This window comes from Sus scrofa, chromosome 12 (assembly GCF_000003025.6).
Source record: "Sus scrofa isolate TJ Tabasco breed Duroc chromosome 12, Sscrofa11.1, whole genome shotgun sequence".
Classification (NCBI taxonomy): Eukaryota; Metazoa; Chordata; class Mammalia; order Artiodactyla; family Suidae; genus Sus; species Sus scrofa.
This window is the reverse complement of record NC_010454.4, coordinates 23,803,896-23,823,728: the sequence shown is the minus strand read 5'-3', so window position 1 is coordinate 23,823,728 and position 19,833 is coordinate 23,803,896. Positions and strand designations below refer to the sequence as shown.

General features: G+C 41.5%; 1 protein-coding gene across 1 annotated transcript in view; it reads right to left on the bottom strand.

Annotated features, from left to right (window-relative positions):
• The window catches only part of NPEPPS (aminopeptidase puromycin sensitive), an 87,217-nt gene extending 68,327 nt beyond the window's left edge, over positions 1–18,890 (bottom strand). Inside the window, exons 1-2 of the mRNA XM_003131527.5 lie at positions 18,382–18,890; positions 4,982–5,066 (exon numbers count right to left, since the gene is read on the bottom strand). Coding sequence (XP_003131575.2) covers positions 4,982–5,066; positions 18,382–18,642 — 346 coding nt within the window. The 5' untranslated portion in view covers positions 18,643–18,890. The remainder of the gene's footprint in view (positions 1–4,981; positions 5,067–18,381) is intronic.

The window sequence follows — 19,833 nt, the reverse complement described above, 5'->3', positions numbered from 1 at the left end:
TAGTGGGGTTCGTTAACCACTGAGCCACAATTTGAACTCCAGAAATCTCTGTACTTTCTACTCAGTTTTGCAGTGAACTTACCCCCCCACCACCAAAAGTTAAGTTTTTTAATTAAAAAAATAAAATCAACATTTAATTTAGAAAAAAGGATGCCCTGGTAGTCCCCAAAGGACTGGGAATATTTGATTTCTCAATGTAGCCTGGACACTATAGTTAGTTTATGAATTAATTTACCCATTCTTCAGGAAATAGCACATAACAGACTTTATGTTCAAAATTCCCAAAACTCAATACATTTGGCAATAGTAAACTAGAAACAAAATAAAAACAAGTCCTCAAAAATAATGGCATCTTAGTGCTCGAAAAACTCTAAAAGCTATCTAAAAAGAAGTATGCTAGATTCTGAATTTTTTTTTTTTTTTTTTTTTTTTTTTGTCTTTTTGCTATTTCTTGGGCCGCTCCCTCGGCATATGGAGGTTCCCAGGCTAGGGGTCGAATCGGACCTGTAGCTACCGGCCTACGCCAGAGACACAGCAACGCGGGATCCAAGCCACGTCTGCGACCTACACCACAGCTCACAGCAACGCCAGATCCTTAACCCACTGAGCAAGGCCAGGGATCAAACCTCCAACCTCATGGTTCCTAGTCAGATCTGTTAACCACTGCGCCACAATGGGAACTCTAAAATTAATATTTGACAGTATTTTTAAGCTGTTTAGTTTATCCTTTCATTAAACACACACATGCACATATGCACACACTGAAAAATACAATCCTACTTCAAAAATACATTTGTTAAAATTGATATGCCTTATACGAATAAACCAAAGTGATGGTCATGGATCTCAAACTACATATTAGAACTTTGCATGAAATATTATATAACTGATAGAAAAACTTTTTCTTACATAGCTAATTCTATAAACACATACCTGACAGAATACACTAAAGGAAAAGCTGTATAAAACTTTGAAATGATCATTCTTTACGTGGTTATGCCCAAACCATCAAGTATTAATGATAAATTAAAAGACTCTTTACCTGTCAGGACCTGATTCAGGCACTCAAAAGTTTCGTATTTCTCTTGCAGAAGCTGATGACAATACTAATCCCTGCACTGTGTAGGGAGGTGCATTCCTTGCACTGGCTTAAGTGCTAATGATTTCACCAACCCTTGAAGTGCAGAACAGTAAAAAAAGTTTTCAGCCAGTTTTCTTACTGATTTCTCATTTTTCAAAATATTACAAAGATTTCAAAGAGGTTTTTAAATAAATTATTTTTGTATAAAAGGCAGCGCCTTTGTTTAAAGAGACACATGCCCATAGGTCTTTCTAGGTTACTGCACATGTCACAAGATAGCCTTTTTCATCAATCAAAAACTTACATAAAGAACCAACAACTTCATGCTTTCAGTAATTTTATGATTTTACCTTAAAGCACCAAGATTTTGGCTACAGATATTGTCTTCTAGAAGGCAATCATAAATATTAATAGACACTAGATGAGTTTAGCTAGGTTAAAAAATATCTCTCCTATTGACTCAGCACACAGCCCTGGAAAGAGCTGAGAGTCAAGTTCACAACCACTAGTTTCTCTATTTTTTTTTTTTTTGTCTTTTTAGGGCCACACCAAGGCATAAGAAGGTTCCCAGGCTAAAGGTCAAATCAGAGCCTACACCACAGCCACAACAATGCCAGATCTGAGCTGCATCTGTAAACTACACCACAGCTCACAGCAACATCAGATCCTTAACCCACTGCGTGAGGCCAGGGATCAAACCTGCGTTCTCATGGATGCTAGTCATATTTGTTTCCACTGAGCCACAATGGGAACTAGTTTCTAAAGAAACGTTACACTCTCCCATAAGATAAAAACCAAGACATACCTCTGTATAAGGGCAAAATTAAGCTATGTATCTATGTGAAAGGCTAAATCTATCTGGTTCTAACTCCTTAAAATACCAAAATAATACAACTTCCCAGTGTCTTTTACTCTAAAATTAAATGGGCTTAAAGATGACTCCAGGTTCTTCCTGTTGCTCTAGGAGAATAAGTTGAGAAACATACCTTAGCTAGTCAAGAAAATATTTTATGTATCTAATAAAAATTAATGTTTTATAAGAATCTCTCTCCAAATTCTACTTCCTATACATTTTCACTGAGATTATTAACACTACTTCTTAAAATCAGATCATTATGAGCCTGGCACAATTCAGCTACGCATACTCAAACATTCAGGTTCTCTGAATTCTTTCCTGGCATTTCAGCAGAAGAGAATAAAACACAAACCTGAGCTGAAACCATGTCAGCTGGAGGATACATATTTATTTTACTAGTTCTGCCTATCTAACTGGATTTTTTAAAAACTTTCATTGAAGTATAGTTGATTTACAATGTTGTATTAACGTCTGCTGTACAGGAAAGTGACTCAGTTATACATTTTTTTTTCATATTCTTTTTCATTATGGTTTATCACAGGATTAAACTGGACTTTTTTTCCCAGTCACGCCCTTGGCATGTCAAACTACCCAGGCCAGGGATTGAACCCACACCATAGCAGTGACAACACCAGATCCTTTAACCACTAGGCCACCAGAGAACTCCTAAAGTGGACAACATTTTTAAACACTATATTGAATTTAAATGTTCTCTACTTGCGACAAAGAAAGCTTGCTTTGATATGCTTGGGTTAGGTGCTTCCATTTTTCTTCAGTTAAAGAAATTAATCTCTTCTATTCACTAAATAACTTTTTTTTTTTTAACGGCCGCACCTGTGGCATATGGAAGTTCCCAGTCCAGGGTGAAATTGGAGCTGCAGCTGCAGCCACAGCAACATCTGATCCGAGCCACATCTTCAACCTCTGCCACAGCCTGTAGCAATCCCAGATCCTTAACCCACTGAACCAGGCCAGGGAGCAAACCTGCATCCTCACAGAAAAATATCAGGTCCTTTACCTGCTGAGCCACAACAAGAACTCCAAAACAATTTTTTTTTTAAGTTGGCACTTATCAAAGTCCACTTAAAGGATCTGTTCCTCTCACTTATAATCACAGCAGTTAATCTCATTTACAAAACTGATCACAAGTACTTCTTGGCAATAATAAGCTCAACTGCTACCTATGGTTTTTAACCTTTCATGGACAAGACAATTTAAAAAAAGTCCATGAAATAAGCATAGTCAGGCCTTAAAATGTTATTTGTATGCTTATTTTCGGTATAATGTAAAGAAGGAGGGAAACAGCAATACAAAATGTAAATTAAAAGGTCAAATTTCTAACTTATTTTGTATCAGATGAGAAGATTTTCCAAGAGGAAAAGTCTGAGTAGTAGAGATTAACCAATAAGCCATTTTGACAAGGAATGTCAAGAAGTCAAGAGTAAAAAGCAATTTAGATTCAATTATTAATATACTTGTGAATTTAAACCAAACTTGGTAACTTTTAAAATGTAGTTTATGTGGGGGGAGTTCGCACTGTAGCTCAACAGTGAAGGAACCCGACTAGGATCCATGAGGATTCGGGTTCGATCCCTGGTCTTGCTCAGTGGGTTAAGGATCTGGCGTTGCCATGAGCTGTGACGTAGGCTGCAGACATGGCTCGGATCCTGCGTGGCTGTGGCTGTGGTGTAGGCCAGCAGCTGCAGCTCTTATTGGACCCCTAGCCTGGGAACCTCCATATGCTGTGGGTGCAGTCCTAAAAAGCAATAAATAATTAAATAAATAAATATATAAATAAATAAATTACAATAAATAAAATGTAGCTCATGTGGGAATAAGAACTCAAGCTAAAACTGATCATTCACTTTAATCCTTACTGTAATTATAAGGTCTAAAATATTTATTTTAAAGATGTGAACTGAGTTCCCACACATTCTATACAATATTTTCTTTCATTTTTTTGTTTGTTTCGTTTCATTTTTGGCCACACCTGTAGCATGTGGAAGTTCTCAGGTCAGGGATCAAACCCGTACCATAGCAGTGACCCTAGCCACAGCAGTGACAACGCCTAACCCACTGCACCCCATACCATGTTTCTTTCTTTCTTTTTTTTTTTTTTTTTTTTTTTGTCTTTTTGCTATTTCTTGGCCTGCTCCCGAAGCATATGGAGGTTCCCAGGCTAGGGGTCGAATTGGAGCTGTAGCCACCAGCCTATGCCAGAGCCACAGCAACGCAGGATCCGAGCCGCGTCTGCAACCTACACCACAGCTCACGGCAACGCCGGATCTTTAACCCACTGAGCAAGGGCAGGGACCGAACCCGCAACCTCATGGTTCCTAGTCGGATTCGTTAACCACTGCGCCACGACGGGAACTCCACCACGTTTCTTTTTAACATATTCTTCCCCGTAACTAACTCCATCAACTAGTTTCTTTATTTCATTCTTGCTTTTCCTTTTTTTGGCCACACCCAGAACATGAGGAAGTTCCCCAGCCAGGGATCAAACCCAAGCCACAGCAGTGACAATGCCAGATCCTTAACCCACTCAACCACTAGGGAACTCCTCCACCTAGTTTCTAACTTTCACATTTGATCCCATAAAGCAAATATTTTTCTCCCAATTATGAGTAACACTTATTATCTCAATTTTAATTATTGTTCAAGAGGAAAAAAAAACTTTAAGAAAACCACATATGAACTAATTAAGCTCACCTGAGAAATCTTTAATGTTCAAAGTACTTAATTTTTAAAATAATTCTTCAGCTTTACATGAACAGTATTATACTAATTTTACACTTATGAAAATGTGATCTGCCTAGTGTCACAAAATAAATTAATGTTTGAAGTAGAATTAAAATTGTTACATTTCCTTTATCTTGCATTATTCAAATATCTCCTATGAACATCTAAAGAATTCTCCTATTTCAGAAGTAACAAACATGATATCTTAATCTGAAAATGTACATGTTATACACACATGCACACACAAGTACACATTACATGCAGACAAAGACAGCAAATTAAAATGGAAAATAACTCTTTACCTTCATCTCCTTCTGGTACATATGAAGCTGTAATAATGTCAATATCAGCACAATTCATCACAATCTGATTGGTTGCCTGCCTCACCTAAGGTAAAAAAAAAAAAAAAAGAAAGAAAGAAAGAAAACCAACAGTGTTAGAAATAGCCTAATTTAATAACAGGTACATCTTTATCTTGGCTTAATGTATGCCACAGGCAATATTTTAAAACCTAGACATGACTAAAACTTAGACTAAGTATTCATGCATCAATGGTAGAAATAAATGACTAGTTCTAAATATCCAAAGCAATTCATATTTTCCAAATTATACTAAAAGCAATAATAAATATTTAAATACTTCACAGAATTTCAACATCTGACTAATGATAAATAACCACACTTTCCTACTTAAATCTTGATATAAAACAAGACGAAGCTCTGAATCCTGTGTTGCTGTGGCTGCGGCAAAGGCCAGTGGCTAAGCTCCAATTCGACCCCTAGCCTGGGAACCTCCATATGCCTCAGGTGCAGCCCTAAGAAGACAAAAAGACCAAAAAAAGAAAAACCTAATTTCAAAAAATTTTAATTAGAAACAACACTTATATGTTGCAATTAATTATGCACTTCAACCTGTGCATCATACCCATCATAAGGCCTTTCTGTAAGGATAGAGGAAGAAATCTAGTATCCAGAGGAATGGATAAAGAAGATGTGGTACATGTACATGGTGGAATACTACTCAGCCATTAAAAGAAAAGAAATAATGGCATTTGCAGAAACATGGATGGACCTAGAAATTATCATGCTAAGTGAAATCAGTCAGACAGTGAGACACCAACATCATAAGCTATCACTTACATGCGGAACCTAAAAAAAGGACACAATGAACTTCTTTGCATAACAGACACTGACTCACAGACTTTGAAAAACTTAGGTTTTCCAAAGGAAACAGGTTGGGAGTGGGGGGTGGTCTACGGGTTTGGGATGGAAATGCTATAAAACTGGGTTATGATGACCAGTATACAATTATAAATGTAATAAAATTTTCTTTCTTTCTTTTTTTTTTTTTTGCCTTTTGTCTTTTTAGGGCTGCACCATGGCATATGGAGGTTCCCAGGCTACGGGTCAAATCAGAGCTGTTGCTGCCTATGCCAGAGTCACAGCAACAGAGGATCTGAGCCGTGTCTGAGACCTACACCACAGCTCATGGTAATGCCAGATCCTTAACCCACTGAGCGAGGCCAGGGATCGAACCCACAACCTCTTGGTTACTAGTCAGATTCGTTTCTGCTGTGCCACAATGGAAACTCCTATAATAAAATTCATTGAATTGAAAAAAATCAAATGGAATCTTTAAAAAAAAAAAATCTAGTATCATAAACTATGTCAAAATTTCATAAAACATTCTTTAAAATTTTTTCTTTTCCCAAAGAAACATTTTGAATATAACAGACACTAATGACTCACTACCAAGATTAAATCAACATTTAAGATTCTGTCTTACTTGGAGTTCCCGTCGTGGCTCAGTGGTTAACAAATCAACTAGGAACCATGAGGTTGCGGGTTCGATTCCTGGCCATGCTCAATGGGTTAAGGATCCTGCATTGCCATGAACTGCAGTGCAGGTTGTAGCTGGGATCCCTAGTTGCTGTGGCTGTGGTGTAGGCCAGCGGCTGTAGCTCTGATTCGACTCCCAGCCTGGGAACTTCCATATTCCGTAGGTACGGCCCTAAAAAGCGGGAAAAAAAAAAAAAAAAAAAATCTTGGTCCATATTTTCTTGTACACCCATTTTCTTCACCAAGAATTGACAAATTACCTTCCAGAGTAGTTTCAATTAACACTCTCATGAACAAAGAATAAATTCCACTTTCAGCAACTTCCAAAAAACTTAAAATTTTTCAACAATCTGGGATATTATTGTATTCCATTGTTGTTTTAATTAGAATTTCCTTGGTTACTTACTAGTAACACCAGTTACTAAGCCAGCTTCCTTCCCTCCTTTCTCCCTTCCTCCCCTCCTCCTTTCTTTCCTCCTTCCCTTTCTCTTTCCCTTCTGTCTATCCTTTCCTTCCTTCTTCTCTCCCTCCCTCCCTCTCTTCCTTCCTTTCTTTTATGGCTTTTAAGTTTTTCTTCTGCAAACTGTTCATTCATAACCCTTGCCCATATTCCAACTTGGTTGTAACCTTGTTTGTATATACTTGTTGCATTAAACAAATCTCAAATGCAAACGTTTGAATGGTCTAAATCTAAAATAACAAAAATATAGGAGTTCCCGTCGTGGCTCAATGGTCAACGAATCCAACTAAGAACCATGAGGTTTTGGGTTCGATCCCTGGCCTTACTCAGTGGGTTAAGTATCCGGTGTTGCCGTGAACTGTGGTGTAGGCTGCAGACATGGCTCAGATCCTGCGTTGCTGTGGCTGTGGTGTAGGCTGGCAGCTACAGCTCAGATTAGACCCCTAGCCTGGGAACCTCCATAGTACAGCCCTGGAAAAGACAAAAAGACAAAAAGACCAAAAAAAAAAAAAAAAAAAAAAAAGTTCTAAATCACAAATGCCCATAGATGCCAACAAAACAGAGGAATACAGTAGGCCAAGTGAAGGCTATGCATAAAGGAAGACTATTGGTAAAGCAGGGGGAAGAAGACATCTCTTAGAGCTCTGTTGACAGAGCTTCCAATTAAAAACAGCCACATATTCAATTTCATATGCAATCTCCCAATTTTTAACTGATGGCAACTAATTCAAATTTTGCTAAAATACTGTATAGACCAAACAAAACCCAACAGTGCGTTGAGATCACTGAACAGACCACGTGACGAGGTAAGTACAGAGTAATATAAAATCTATATGACAAAGCTATTAACCATTTTACTAATAAATAATCCATAAACATGATTAACTTAAACCAAAACTACCTGACCTAAATTTCAGATAGTATGTTATTAATCCTGTAACAGACTGTCAAAGTCTCTAACATATAAAGTGAAACTATTTTGGCTCATTTAAAAAACATTCTTCTCATAAATCTTCCCATTTCAAAACAAAATTTTTTCATTTTATGAACAGCTTTTTTTTTTTAAATTTTAAGTGGTAATATTCCTTCACACTGTTTATTTCACTAAAACATACCTAAATAGCACTAAAACTTTTATGTCCCAACTGTTTATAGCACTATATTTGAACAAAAAGCAGAAACAACTCTGCCTATTGACAAACTGACTTTAAAAAAATTTTTCAGAAACACAGAAATGAAGCACTTAGATGAATGTGCTTCAAAGGGTAAAATTAATAAAAACTTCCCGGAGTTCCCGTCGTGGCGCAGTGGTTAACGAATCCGACTAGGAACTATGAGGTTGCGGGTTCGGTCCCTGCCCTTGCTCAGTGGGTTAACGATCCGGCGTTGCCATGAGCTGTGGTGTAGGTTGCAGACGCGGCTCTGATCCCGCGTTGCTGTGGCTCTGGCGTAGGTTGGTGGCTACAGCTCCGATTCGACCCCTAGCCTGGGAACCTCCATATGCCGCAGGAGCGGCCCAAGAAATAGCAACAACAACACAACAAAAAAACAACAACAACAAACAACAACAACAACAAAAAAAAAAAGACAAAAAAATAAAAACTTCCCAAAGTTTGAAGTTTATGCCAACAGAATAATAATGGTTTAGTTACACATCTTAACCTTTACCTAGGCAACATTATTTACTTTTTTTTCTTTCTTTCTTTGCTTTTTCGGGCCGAATCGATGGCATATGGAAGGTTCCCAGGCTAGGGGTCCAATTGGAGCTACAGCTGCCAGCATATACCACAGCCAAAGCAATGCAGAATCCAAGCCACTTCCGTGACCTACACCACAGCTCACGGCAACGCTAGAGCCCCAACCCACTGAACAAGATCAGGGATCAAACCTGCATCCTCATGGATACTAGTCAGATTCACTTATGCTGAGCCACAATGGGAACTCCCTAGGCAACACTATTTTCATCCATAAACATTTACAATGAATTTAATGGTACCCAAGCAGTTAATCTACCAACATCAAGATACCTACACAACACTACATGTGCCAAATGATATTTATCTCACTACTATTACACCATTTTGAGTGAAAGTGTATACTTTGGAAAGGCACAAGGCACAACATCAGTTACAAGTACATTCCAATTCCTCCTGTGTTTAGGGAAAACCCACCTGTTTATACGAATGAATTAAGCTGCTTGTTGAACAGAAATTAATTTTTTTCCATTTTTTGAAGCTTGGAAGGGAAGAATCAAAGGACAAAGATACTTATCCTCATAATAGCACCAAATTTTAAAAATCAGACAATATATTCTATCTCATATTTGAGATACATTTTATTTTAAAAAATTTCTTTTGACTACACCTACGGCAGTTAAATCTTGGTCTCTGTACATGGGTTTTGTTTTTTTTGTTTTTTGTTTTTTTGTCTCTTTGCCTTTTCTAGGGCCACTCCCGCAGCATATGGAGGTTCCCAGGCTAGGGGTCCAATCGGAGCTGTAGCCATGGGCCTACGCCAGAACACAGCAACACGGGATCTGAGCCTCGTCTGCAACCTACACCACAGCTCATGGCAATGCCAGATCCTTAACCCACTGAGCAAGGCCAGGGATCAAACCCAAAACCTCATGGTTCCTAGTTGGATTCGTTATAACCACTTAGCTATGACGGGAACTCCTCTGTGCATGGGTCTTAATGATAACATCTAGGAGTTCTGGCTGTGTCACAGTGGGTTAAGAATCTGAGTTGAGTTGCTGCAGTGGTACCGGTTCAATCCCCTGGCCCAGCACAGTGGGTTAAAGGCTCCATAGGCATAGGCTGCAGCTGCCGCTCAGATTTAATCCTGGCCCAAGAACTTCCACATGCTACAGGTGCAGCCATTAAACATAATAATAATAATTACATCTATTAAGTGATTATTATGTGTCAGGCACTAAAGGGTAAAAGAAACACTTTTTATGAATTATCTTGTTGTTATAAAATGCATCTTAGGAGTTCCCTTGGTGCCACAGTGGTTAACAAATCCAACTAGGAACCATGAGGTTGAGGGTTCAATCCCTGGCCTCGCTCAGTGGGTTAAGGATCTGATGTTGCTGTAAGCTGTGGTGTAGGTCGCAGACACGGCTCTCAGCTTGGATCCCGCATTGCTCTGGCTCTGGCATAGGCCTGCGGCTACAGCTCTGATTAGACCCTAGCCTGGGAACCTCCATATGCTGCGGATGCGGCCCTAGAAAAGACTAAATAAAAAATAAAATAAAATAAAACAAAATGCATCTTAAGGGAGTGCCCGTTGTGGCTCAGTGGTTAAAGAATCCGACTAGGAACCATGAGGTGGCAGGTTCGATTCCTGACCTCGCTCAGTGGGTTAAGGATCCGGTTGCCGTGAGTGGCGGTGTAGGTAGAAGACTCAGCTCGGATCCTGAGTTGCTGTGGCTGTGGTATAGGCCAGCAGCTACAGCTCCAATTAGACCCCTAGCCTGGGGACCTCCATATGCCAAGGGTGCAGCCCTAGAAAAGACAAAAAATAATAACAATAACATAAAAAAAATAAATAAAACGCATCTTAAGGGAGTTCCCGTTGTGGCTCAGTGATTAATGAACCTGACTAGTATCTATGAGGACGTGGGTTTGATCCCTGGCCTTGCTCAGTGGGTTAAGGATCTGGCATTGCTGTGAGCTGTGGTGTAGGCTGGCGGCTACAGCTCCAACTGCACCCCTACCTGGGGACCTCTATATGCCACGGGTGCAGGTCCAAAAAGACAAAAAAATAAAATAAAATGCATCTTAAGGAGTTCGCTTGTGTTGCAGCAGTGTTGTCACTGCAGCAACTTGGGTTGCTGCTGTGGCATGGTTTCAATCCCTGGCCCAGAAACCTCCATACACCACAGGCATGGACCAAAAAATAAATGAAATGAAATAAAATAAAGTATAATAACATAAATATATCCACGTGGACTCAAGTGTATGCTTAAGTGCTCAACTACCACACTGTTGATGCTTTCCTCACAACAGCACTGGCCTGATGACTCAATATGATTTTTTATGCATTAACATCATCATGTTAGTGACTACCTGTACGTTCCACTATCAAAAATACAGGACAATGGTTATATTCTGGTTCAGAGGTTGGGAAGCTGATATAATATCTGAGGATGCGGGTTTTATCCCTTGCCTCTCTCAGTGGGTTAGGGATCTGGCATTGCTTCAAGTGCAGTGTGAGTCGCAGAAGCAGCTCAGATCTGGCATTGCTGTGGCTGTGGCGCAGGCCTGCAGCTCCCTAGCCTGGGAACTTCCATATGCCACACACACAGCCAAAAACAAAAAAAAAAGATAATAATCTAAGTCAACTATGCTTCAATTTTTTAAAAATACAGGTAATAAATCAAAGGAATTTCAGAATTAAGATTTTCACTTTCCAACTGGGAGTTCCCTGGTGGTCTAGTAGTAAGGACTTGGCACTTTCACTGCTGCAGGTCAGGTTCAATCCCTGGTCTGAGAACCGAGATCCCATAGCAAGCAGCCAAAAAAAAAAAAAAAAAGGATCTTCACTTTCCAAGCTTAAAATATAAGCAGAATGTTAAAAATTGGCATGTAAATTATGTTAATAACTAGCCTATTTTCAACTTTTCTATTTGATGCTATTAACGTTAGTGTATCCATTCTTTGATTCAAACCCAGAGTTAGTTAAGTCTTCATGGACAAAAAAACTACACTTCAACTGAACTAAATGCTAATCGCTCTACCGAAGAGACAGCCTGACCGCTGGTAGCAATTTTACAATGGAAGTCTCCTAAGAGCTTGGAAAGCAGCAATCTGAGACAATTTTTTTCTGAATGAGTCTTTACAACAATCACTCAGAAACATACCTTTCATGTACTAGTAAGACTCAAAAGGTTTTCTTCTGATTGTTAAAATCCTAAGATTTTAGTAAAAGGAAATCTCCAGTATAACAATTTCAAATACCAGTCAGTCTGAAGCCTGAGTCACTTTGCCTAACGAGTGATTTCATCATTAAAATTCTGTAATAATCGTTGCCTTTGTGAAATAGGGCTATAATTTCTAAACAACAATAAGGAGAAAATAATTAGTAAACACAAATTGAACCAAGTTTTCTAACAAAAGAGACATTAAAAAGAGCAAATTGCAGAATGTTATTATTTATTGTTTGTAGCCACTTTTACATACCATAAAACTTTAAAACTATACATAGGGATAATACCTACCAAAAGAGAATTTACCTCTAGGGGTAAGGATGCGAAGAGATGGAAACAGACTTTAGTGTATCTGTGACATTTTATTTTCCAAAAAACATCATGCACAGTCTAAAGCAAATGGGGCAAAGAATTAATATCTGCTAAATCTGGGTGGTGGATTACCTCTCTATATTTCTAAAATATTTCCTTTTATTTATTTATTTATTTACTTATTTAGTCTTTTTAGGGCTGCGCCTGCAGCATATGGAAATTCCCAGGCTAGGGGCCAAGTCAGAGCTGTAGCCACCAACCTATGCCATAGTCACAGCCACAGCAACACGGGATCCAAGCCATGTCTGCAAGCTATACCACAGTTCACAGCAACACATGGTCCTTTAACCCACCGAGTGAGGCCAGGGATTGAACCCGCATGCTCAAAGATACTGGTCAGGTTCATTACCTCTGAGCAACAACAGGAACTCCTATTTCCTAATTTAAAATTTTAACAAGAAATAGCAACAACAACAACAAAAGACAAAAAAAAAAAAAAAAAAAAGGAGTTCCCGTCGTGGCACAGTGGTTAACGAATCCGACTAGGAACCATGAGGTTGCGGGTTCGGTCCCTGCCCTTGCTCAGTGGGTTAACAATCTGGCGTTGCCATGAGCTGTGGTGTAGGTTGCAGACGTGGCTCGGATCCTGCTTTGCTGCTGTGGCTCTGGCGTAGGCCAGTGGCTACAGCTCCGATTCGACCCCTAGCCTGGGAACCTCCATATGCCGCAGAAGCGGCCCAAGAAATAGCAAAAAGCCAAAAAAAAAAAAAAAAAAAAAAAAAAATTTTAGGAGTTCCCATGGTGGCACAGCAGAAACAATCCAACTAGGAACCACTAGGTTGCCAGTTCGATCCCTGGCCTCTATCTGTGGCTTGGGGATCCGGCATTGCCGTAAGCTGTGGTATAGGCTGCAGATGCAGCTCGGATCTGCCGTTGCTGTGGCTCTGGCATAGGTTGGTAGCTACAGCTCCAATTAGACCTCTAGCCTGGGAACCTCCATATGCTGCAGGTGGGGCCCTAAAAAGGACAGAAAGACAAAAATTAATTAATTAATTAAAAATTTAAAGTGATAACAATTGGGGAGATCCATGGTGGTCTAGTGGTTAGGACTTGGCACTTTCACCACTGCAGCCCAGGTTCAATCCCTGGTCTGAGAACTGAAATCCCACATCAAGCTGCTGTACATCCTGGCCAAAAAAAAAGTGACTGCAAGTGGCCAAATAAATTGAGAACTACATACTCACATGATGCCCAAAATGGAATCTCCAAGATCTAGAGAATTAATCTCAATTAACAACAAAACAACTATCTGAAGACTCAGGCCTTTGCCACTGACTCGCATAGAGATTAGTATAAGATTTATTTTGCAGTAAGAATAGGCTCATTTATTTAGCAAAGTTCAGAGAAGTTTCATAGATACTTTACTACTCAAGACTACATTTATCCAGGTTGTATTGGACAGTATCAATTATCAAGAACCAGGAAGTTAAAAAAAAAAAAAAAAGCCTTTATGGAAGCCAGAATAGATGATACAAAGTCCATATAATAAAGCTCATATCCTTCACTCAGAAGAGAAACCATCAAACACACAATTACAAAAAAAAATTTTAAGCTTAAACAACCTTGTTTACTTGGTTACTTAGACCTCTTCAGATCAAGTTTGGCAAAATAGAAGAAAGAAGAAATTGCACAATAGGGAGCAACAAGGCAAAATAAGCAGCATAATCTGAGAGTAAGGAAAACAAAAAAAAAAACTAGTAAATTTTAGGACACAGTTTTGGGTAATCTATGATTATCAGTATCAATGATATGTTCAGATTGCTGTTCAGTATTTAGAAAAAGAAAAAGAAACCTAAACAAACAAACAAACTTAGATTATGAGGATTTTTTTTTTTTTTGTCTTTTTAGGGCCGCACCCGCGGCATATGGAGGTTCCCAGGCTAGGGGTCTAATTGGAGTTGTTGCTGCTGGCCTATGCCAGAGCCACAGCAACACCAGATCTGAGCCACATCTGCGACCTACACCACAGCTCATGGCAATGCCAATCCTGAACCCACTTAGCAAGGCCAGGGATGGAACCGGAAACCTTATGGTTCCTAGTCGGGATTCATTTCCGCTGCGCCACGACGGAAACTCTAATATAGAGTTTTAAAAAATAAATATTTCCATCAAATCAGTACATAAAGTCCAACTGCCTCAAAGGGTAAGCTTCAGATATCTGGAAAATTCACTGAAGAATTCATTGCCAGATGATTCTGGATAAAGCTTACCATACAAAAGTTTCTTATATTTAGGTGTCTCCTCATAGATAAATTTCAAGAAACATGAAAGTCTGAATAGATTAAATTCCTTACGCTCAGTCTTTCAAACTTAAGTTCTTAGGACCATTGAGTGATCGAGTACAAGGCTGGGCAAATTAATTTTATCTTTTTAAGTAATTTAAAAGAACCTGCCAAAATGACTGTGTAGAAAATATGCAAAATTTGGTCAGAAAATTCTGTAACACAGAATTAACAATAACATCCATTTAAGTGCCAAGTTTTAGCCTGCCAAACAATCTACTGTATCTGTAACTCTCCTCTAAGTGCCAATTTAATCATCACCAACATGACTAGCGAAGGCCAGGGATCATTTAGTATATCCTGACTCCTGGCCTTGAAGGATGAAGTTAATTTCTCTGGCACAGGTAAAATATTTCCATAAAGAATTACTATAAAAATCACTATACAGGAGTTCCCGTCGTGGCGCAGTGGTTAACGAATCCAACTAGGAACCATGAGGTTGCGGGTTCGGTCCCTGGCCTTGTTCAGTGGATTAAGGATCCGGCATTGCCGTGACCTGTGGTGTAGGTTGCAGACGCGGCTCGGATCCTGCATTGCTGTGGCTCTGGCGTAGGCCGGGGGCTACAGCTCCGATTTGACCCCTAGCCTGGGAACCTCCATATGCCGCGGGAGCGGCCCAAAGAAATAGCAAAAAAAAAAAAAAAAAATCACTATACACTCATAACTACGAACTGCAGCCACTGATGTAAACTTTTAGTCTATTTTTAATTAATTATCCACAAAGAGACACAATTTGAAATAGCTACAAAAATCTGTTCCTCTCAAATATCCTAATGTAAAGGAAAAGGAATGTCCCATTTCTCTAAGCCTATGATAACATATTTTCAAAACCTGCTGAATGAATTAGACCACACTCACTTATGCAAAAGACAGTCACTTTTTAAATCAGTACACATTGGCTAATTTTCGTCTTCTTCAGGAATCCACACCCCAAATCAGGTTAAAAATCGACTAAGTTTCTAATATGTAACCTGTACAAATACTCTGCACTTATCATAAAATTTTGCAACTAAAGCAACCAAGCAATTTGCATACTTTGTGCAATGTTATTCCAAACTGTTAGAGAACTGGCCCAATACAAGTTATTTTGTCCATATTTCTTTTTTTTTTTTTCTTGCCTTTTCTAGGGCCGGTCCCCCAGCATATGGAGGTTCCCAGGCTAGGTGTCTAATCAGAGCTGTAGCCACCAGCCTATGCCAGAGCCAGAGCAACACCAGATCCGAGCCGCATCTGCAACCTACACCACAGGTCACAGCAACGCTGGATCCTCAACCCACTAAGCAAGGCCAGGGATCGAATCCGCAACCTCATGGTTCCCAATCAGATTTGTTAACCACTGCACCACGACAGGAACTCCATGTCCATATTTAGATATCCACAATCAGATACCACCTAAGCCACAAGTTAAACTTACTGCTCTAAACTATGGATTTCAAAAAAACATCAACACATGCTTTTTACCATTGTTAACTCTTTGCACTACCAAAAACGGCAATGTGTACGAATAAAAAGTGCAATTATCCTTTAATAATAAAAACCTGTTTTTTGTTTGTTTGTTTTAGCGCCGCACCTGCAGCATATGGCAGTTCCCAGGCTAGGGGTCCAACTGGAGCTGCAGCTGCCAGCCTATGTCACAGCCACAGCAATGCCAGATCTGAGCCACGTCACCTACACTACAGCTCATGGCAATGCCGGATCCTTAACCCACTGAGCAAGGCCAGGGATTGAACCTGCATCCTCATGGATACTAGTTGGGTTCATTATCACTGAGCCACAACAGGAACTCCTAAAAATCTGTTAGAATTCACTATCATGCCATCTTTCATCTCTGCTGCCACTTAGTCTGAAAAAAATTTCTGAAAAGAAACTTTGAAAACTTCATGTTACTAAAAAGATTTAATTATTTCCTTGTATCAAATTAAATTAACTAGTCCCTGCTCTTACCTAGTACACTACCATGTGCTCCCTCAATGGCCCAAACCAGTCTTCCACATATTTCTCATTTTTTTTTTCTCATTTCTTTCAAAAAGCAAAAGAAAAAGGGTAAGGAGGAGCATGTCACTGCTTGCTGTTCTTCCCTGACACTTAAAAATGTCACTTCCTAATTAAAAAAAAATCATTTGAAAATATTTTATTGACTTTTTTCTGAAAATTTTCCCTAAATATGTATACCTCTCAAAATTATGAACCCATTATGGGGTAGGTAAATCAACTATTGGGTTAAAGAAACAAATTAGTTTCTTTTTTTTTTTTTTTTTTTAATGTTAGTCTTTTCACATAATGTGAACTCCTTATTGCTGGGAGGATCCTTCTTCTAGAAGGTTTGCCAAGTCACAAGACACTACTGTTTACAATCCCTCCCATCTGCCCCCAGCCAATATATATCAAACACTCTAGTCACTTGGCTTAAATAAACAGTCTCCCAAATAACCTTCTCAAATCCTAATTTAGACCCAAGATGTACTCATTCTGATTCATATTCTTAATGGAAAATTTTAAAATCACCTGACTTACACAGGAGTAAGTTTTGCCTTTTCATGCAGCCAGACCACAGGCCCTCATGCTCTCATATAAGCACCCCAACCTCATAGTACACTTTTTAATTCTGCACTTTTGGACCTATTTCAGTCTGAGTACTCAGCTTTCAAAAACAACTGCCAACTTTCAATTCACTGGAACAACTACATCAGCCTTCATTGCTTTCACTTCACTGATAGATACACCCCGTTCTTTAAGGATGAGGCCTACTGATTTCTCCTCCTGACTGCAGTAGGAAAAGAAATGAAAACAAAATATATTTACCATCATTCTTTTTAAAGATAACTGCTAAACAGTTCCCATTTTTTCATTACAAACTTCACTCAGCACATCATATAACGTGGTGTCACAAATGTCTATTGTCCCGGACCTTTGTAGAGCATCAATACTAGAGGTCTCCAAAATCAAACAATACTTTAGATAATCTGCGGGGGAAGGGGCGGGGGGAAGCATGATTCACCAAAAACTGCAATGAAGAGTAATGGAATATTTTCACCGGTGGTATGCTAAAACTAATAGCCTCTTTCAGAGGACGGTACTGCTAAGCAACCTTCGCTTGTAGCAATACATCCACCTGCTTCAAAGGCTGCAAAGCTAGGAAGATGGGAGGAAAAGCGGAGAAGGGGTCCTCCTTCGGCTTCTCTAGAGGTTAGGAGAACAAAGTCACTGCTGCACTGTCACTGGAGGGGAAGGGGAAGGGGGAGGGGGCGGATCATCTTAGAAACCCAGCCCCTGGGCCGGAGCAGGCGGGGAGAACTCGGCAAGGCTGCCCGGGATTAACATTCTCCTTCTCACTCTCTTCCCCCTTCTAGAATCTCTCTGCCGAGCTAACGCGCGGCAGCCGGGAGTCCCAGACGACCACCCCTTCCAATGTGTCCTCCGTGGGGCGTGAGGAGAACGAGAGAAAAGAACTGAGTCAGGAGGCCGAGCGGAGACTCTGATGACTCCTCTGGCCTCCCCAACACCCTCCAGCCTCTCCCACAACACTAGCCAGCCTGGAAGGGCCGGGGTCGGGGGGAACCCCACACAGGTGTGCTGTGGGTTCCCGCGGCGCTCCCCGCAACGAGGCCCTAGTCCTAGCCCAACAGGGCAGAGCACACCCGCCCGGGCGCCCCCCGGCCGCCCCAGAGGGGCGCGCCGGTCCCCAAGCCGGCCTCCCCCAAACCCAGGCCCGCAGAGGCCAGGCCCGCCCGCCCGCCGGGCCAGGCCCCCAGCCCAGCCCGCGGGCGCGGCCTAACCGCTTGCCCGGCAGCTCGCCTCCGGCGTCCGAGGGTCGCCGTACCTGGGCGGCGGCCTCCAGCTTGCCCTCGAAGGTGAAGTCCAGCAAGTCGGGCTTGAGGCAAAGGCTGTAGTTAATGGGGGAGACATCGGCAGGCAGCCGCTCGAAGGGCCTCTTCTCCGGCATCGCGGCGAGGCCCAGGCTGTGGAGGCGGCGGCGGCGGCGAGAGGAGCGGCTGAGGAGGAGAAGGAGGAGGGGAGGAGGCGGAGGGCCGAGGAAGAGCAGGCGGCGAGCGAGGGAGGGGGCGGCGGCTGCCAGCCACATCCACCGAGCGCGGGCGACCGCCTGAGGAGAGCGACTGGGAGAGCCTGGGGGCGGGGGAGAGACCCAGCCCGAGCGCCAGGGGCCGGGAGGGAGGCAGTGCGGGCGGGCGGGCGGGCTGGCGGGCCGGCTGCCTACGGGGAAGGGGGCGGAGGGGAGGGAAGGGGAGGAGGGCCAGCAAGGAGGGAGGGAGGCGGCTGCGGCGGCAGCAGCTGCGTGCGCGGCCCCGCCGGGCGGGCGCGCCTCCGCCCGGTGTGCGCGCGCGCGCTGGAGCAGGGGGTGGGGCGGCGAGGGCTCGGCCGGCGGAGCGGGAGAGTGCGGGGTCGCGGGCGCGCTCTGGGGGCGGGAGGCGGCTCCTGGCGCTGCACCTGTCTGCATGCTGCGGCATACAGACCGTTTGAGAGGCAGGAGGCGCCCGGACGGGTTTGAGAAGCCGAGGGAAAGCCCTGAGTTGCCCCCTCACCACGCCGAGCTGGCTTTGGAAATTGAAGCCTATGCGGGTTGATCAGTGCAGTCAGGCCACAATGTTAAAAATCAATTCAGAGCAAAACCCCAAACTAGATTTTTAACCTCCAGATCAGCAGAGAGCCTTGATTGGAGCCTCTTTGGCCATAACTATTTCTGTTAAGTCACAATTTCACGGAATGATAGGAAAAGTTTTGTTGGAAAACTTCTAATAATCCATATTACTGGAACCAATGCGATTTGGACCTTTGAGAGATTTCAAAAGTTAGATTTTTGTTTCCATGATTTAATGTTCAAAAATAAGGTATGTTTCACCTTTTTCCCCCCTGCTTTCATCTTTGTTTCCGCTTTTTTTTAAATAAAATACCCTTTACCAATTGTGGACTCCTTAAAGGTGTATTGTGGTTCCCTCAGTTTTGTAGCTATCTCACAAATTAAGGTATATGTTTTTTAGTATAAATGTATATTAATTAGGGAGTTCCCACTATGGTGTAGTGGGTTAAGGATCCCTCTGCAGGAGTTCCTGCTGTGGCAGAAAGAGAAGGGCAGGGTCTCTGCACCCCCAGGACACAGGTTCGATTACCAGCCCCAAACTGAGGGTTAAATTATTCAGCATTGCCTCAGGTGCAACATAGCTCACACCTGCAGCTCCAATCTGATCTCTGGCTGGTAACTCCATGTGCCTGCATGGGGAAAAGAAAAAAGGAAAAAAAAAAAGAACCCAACTAC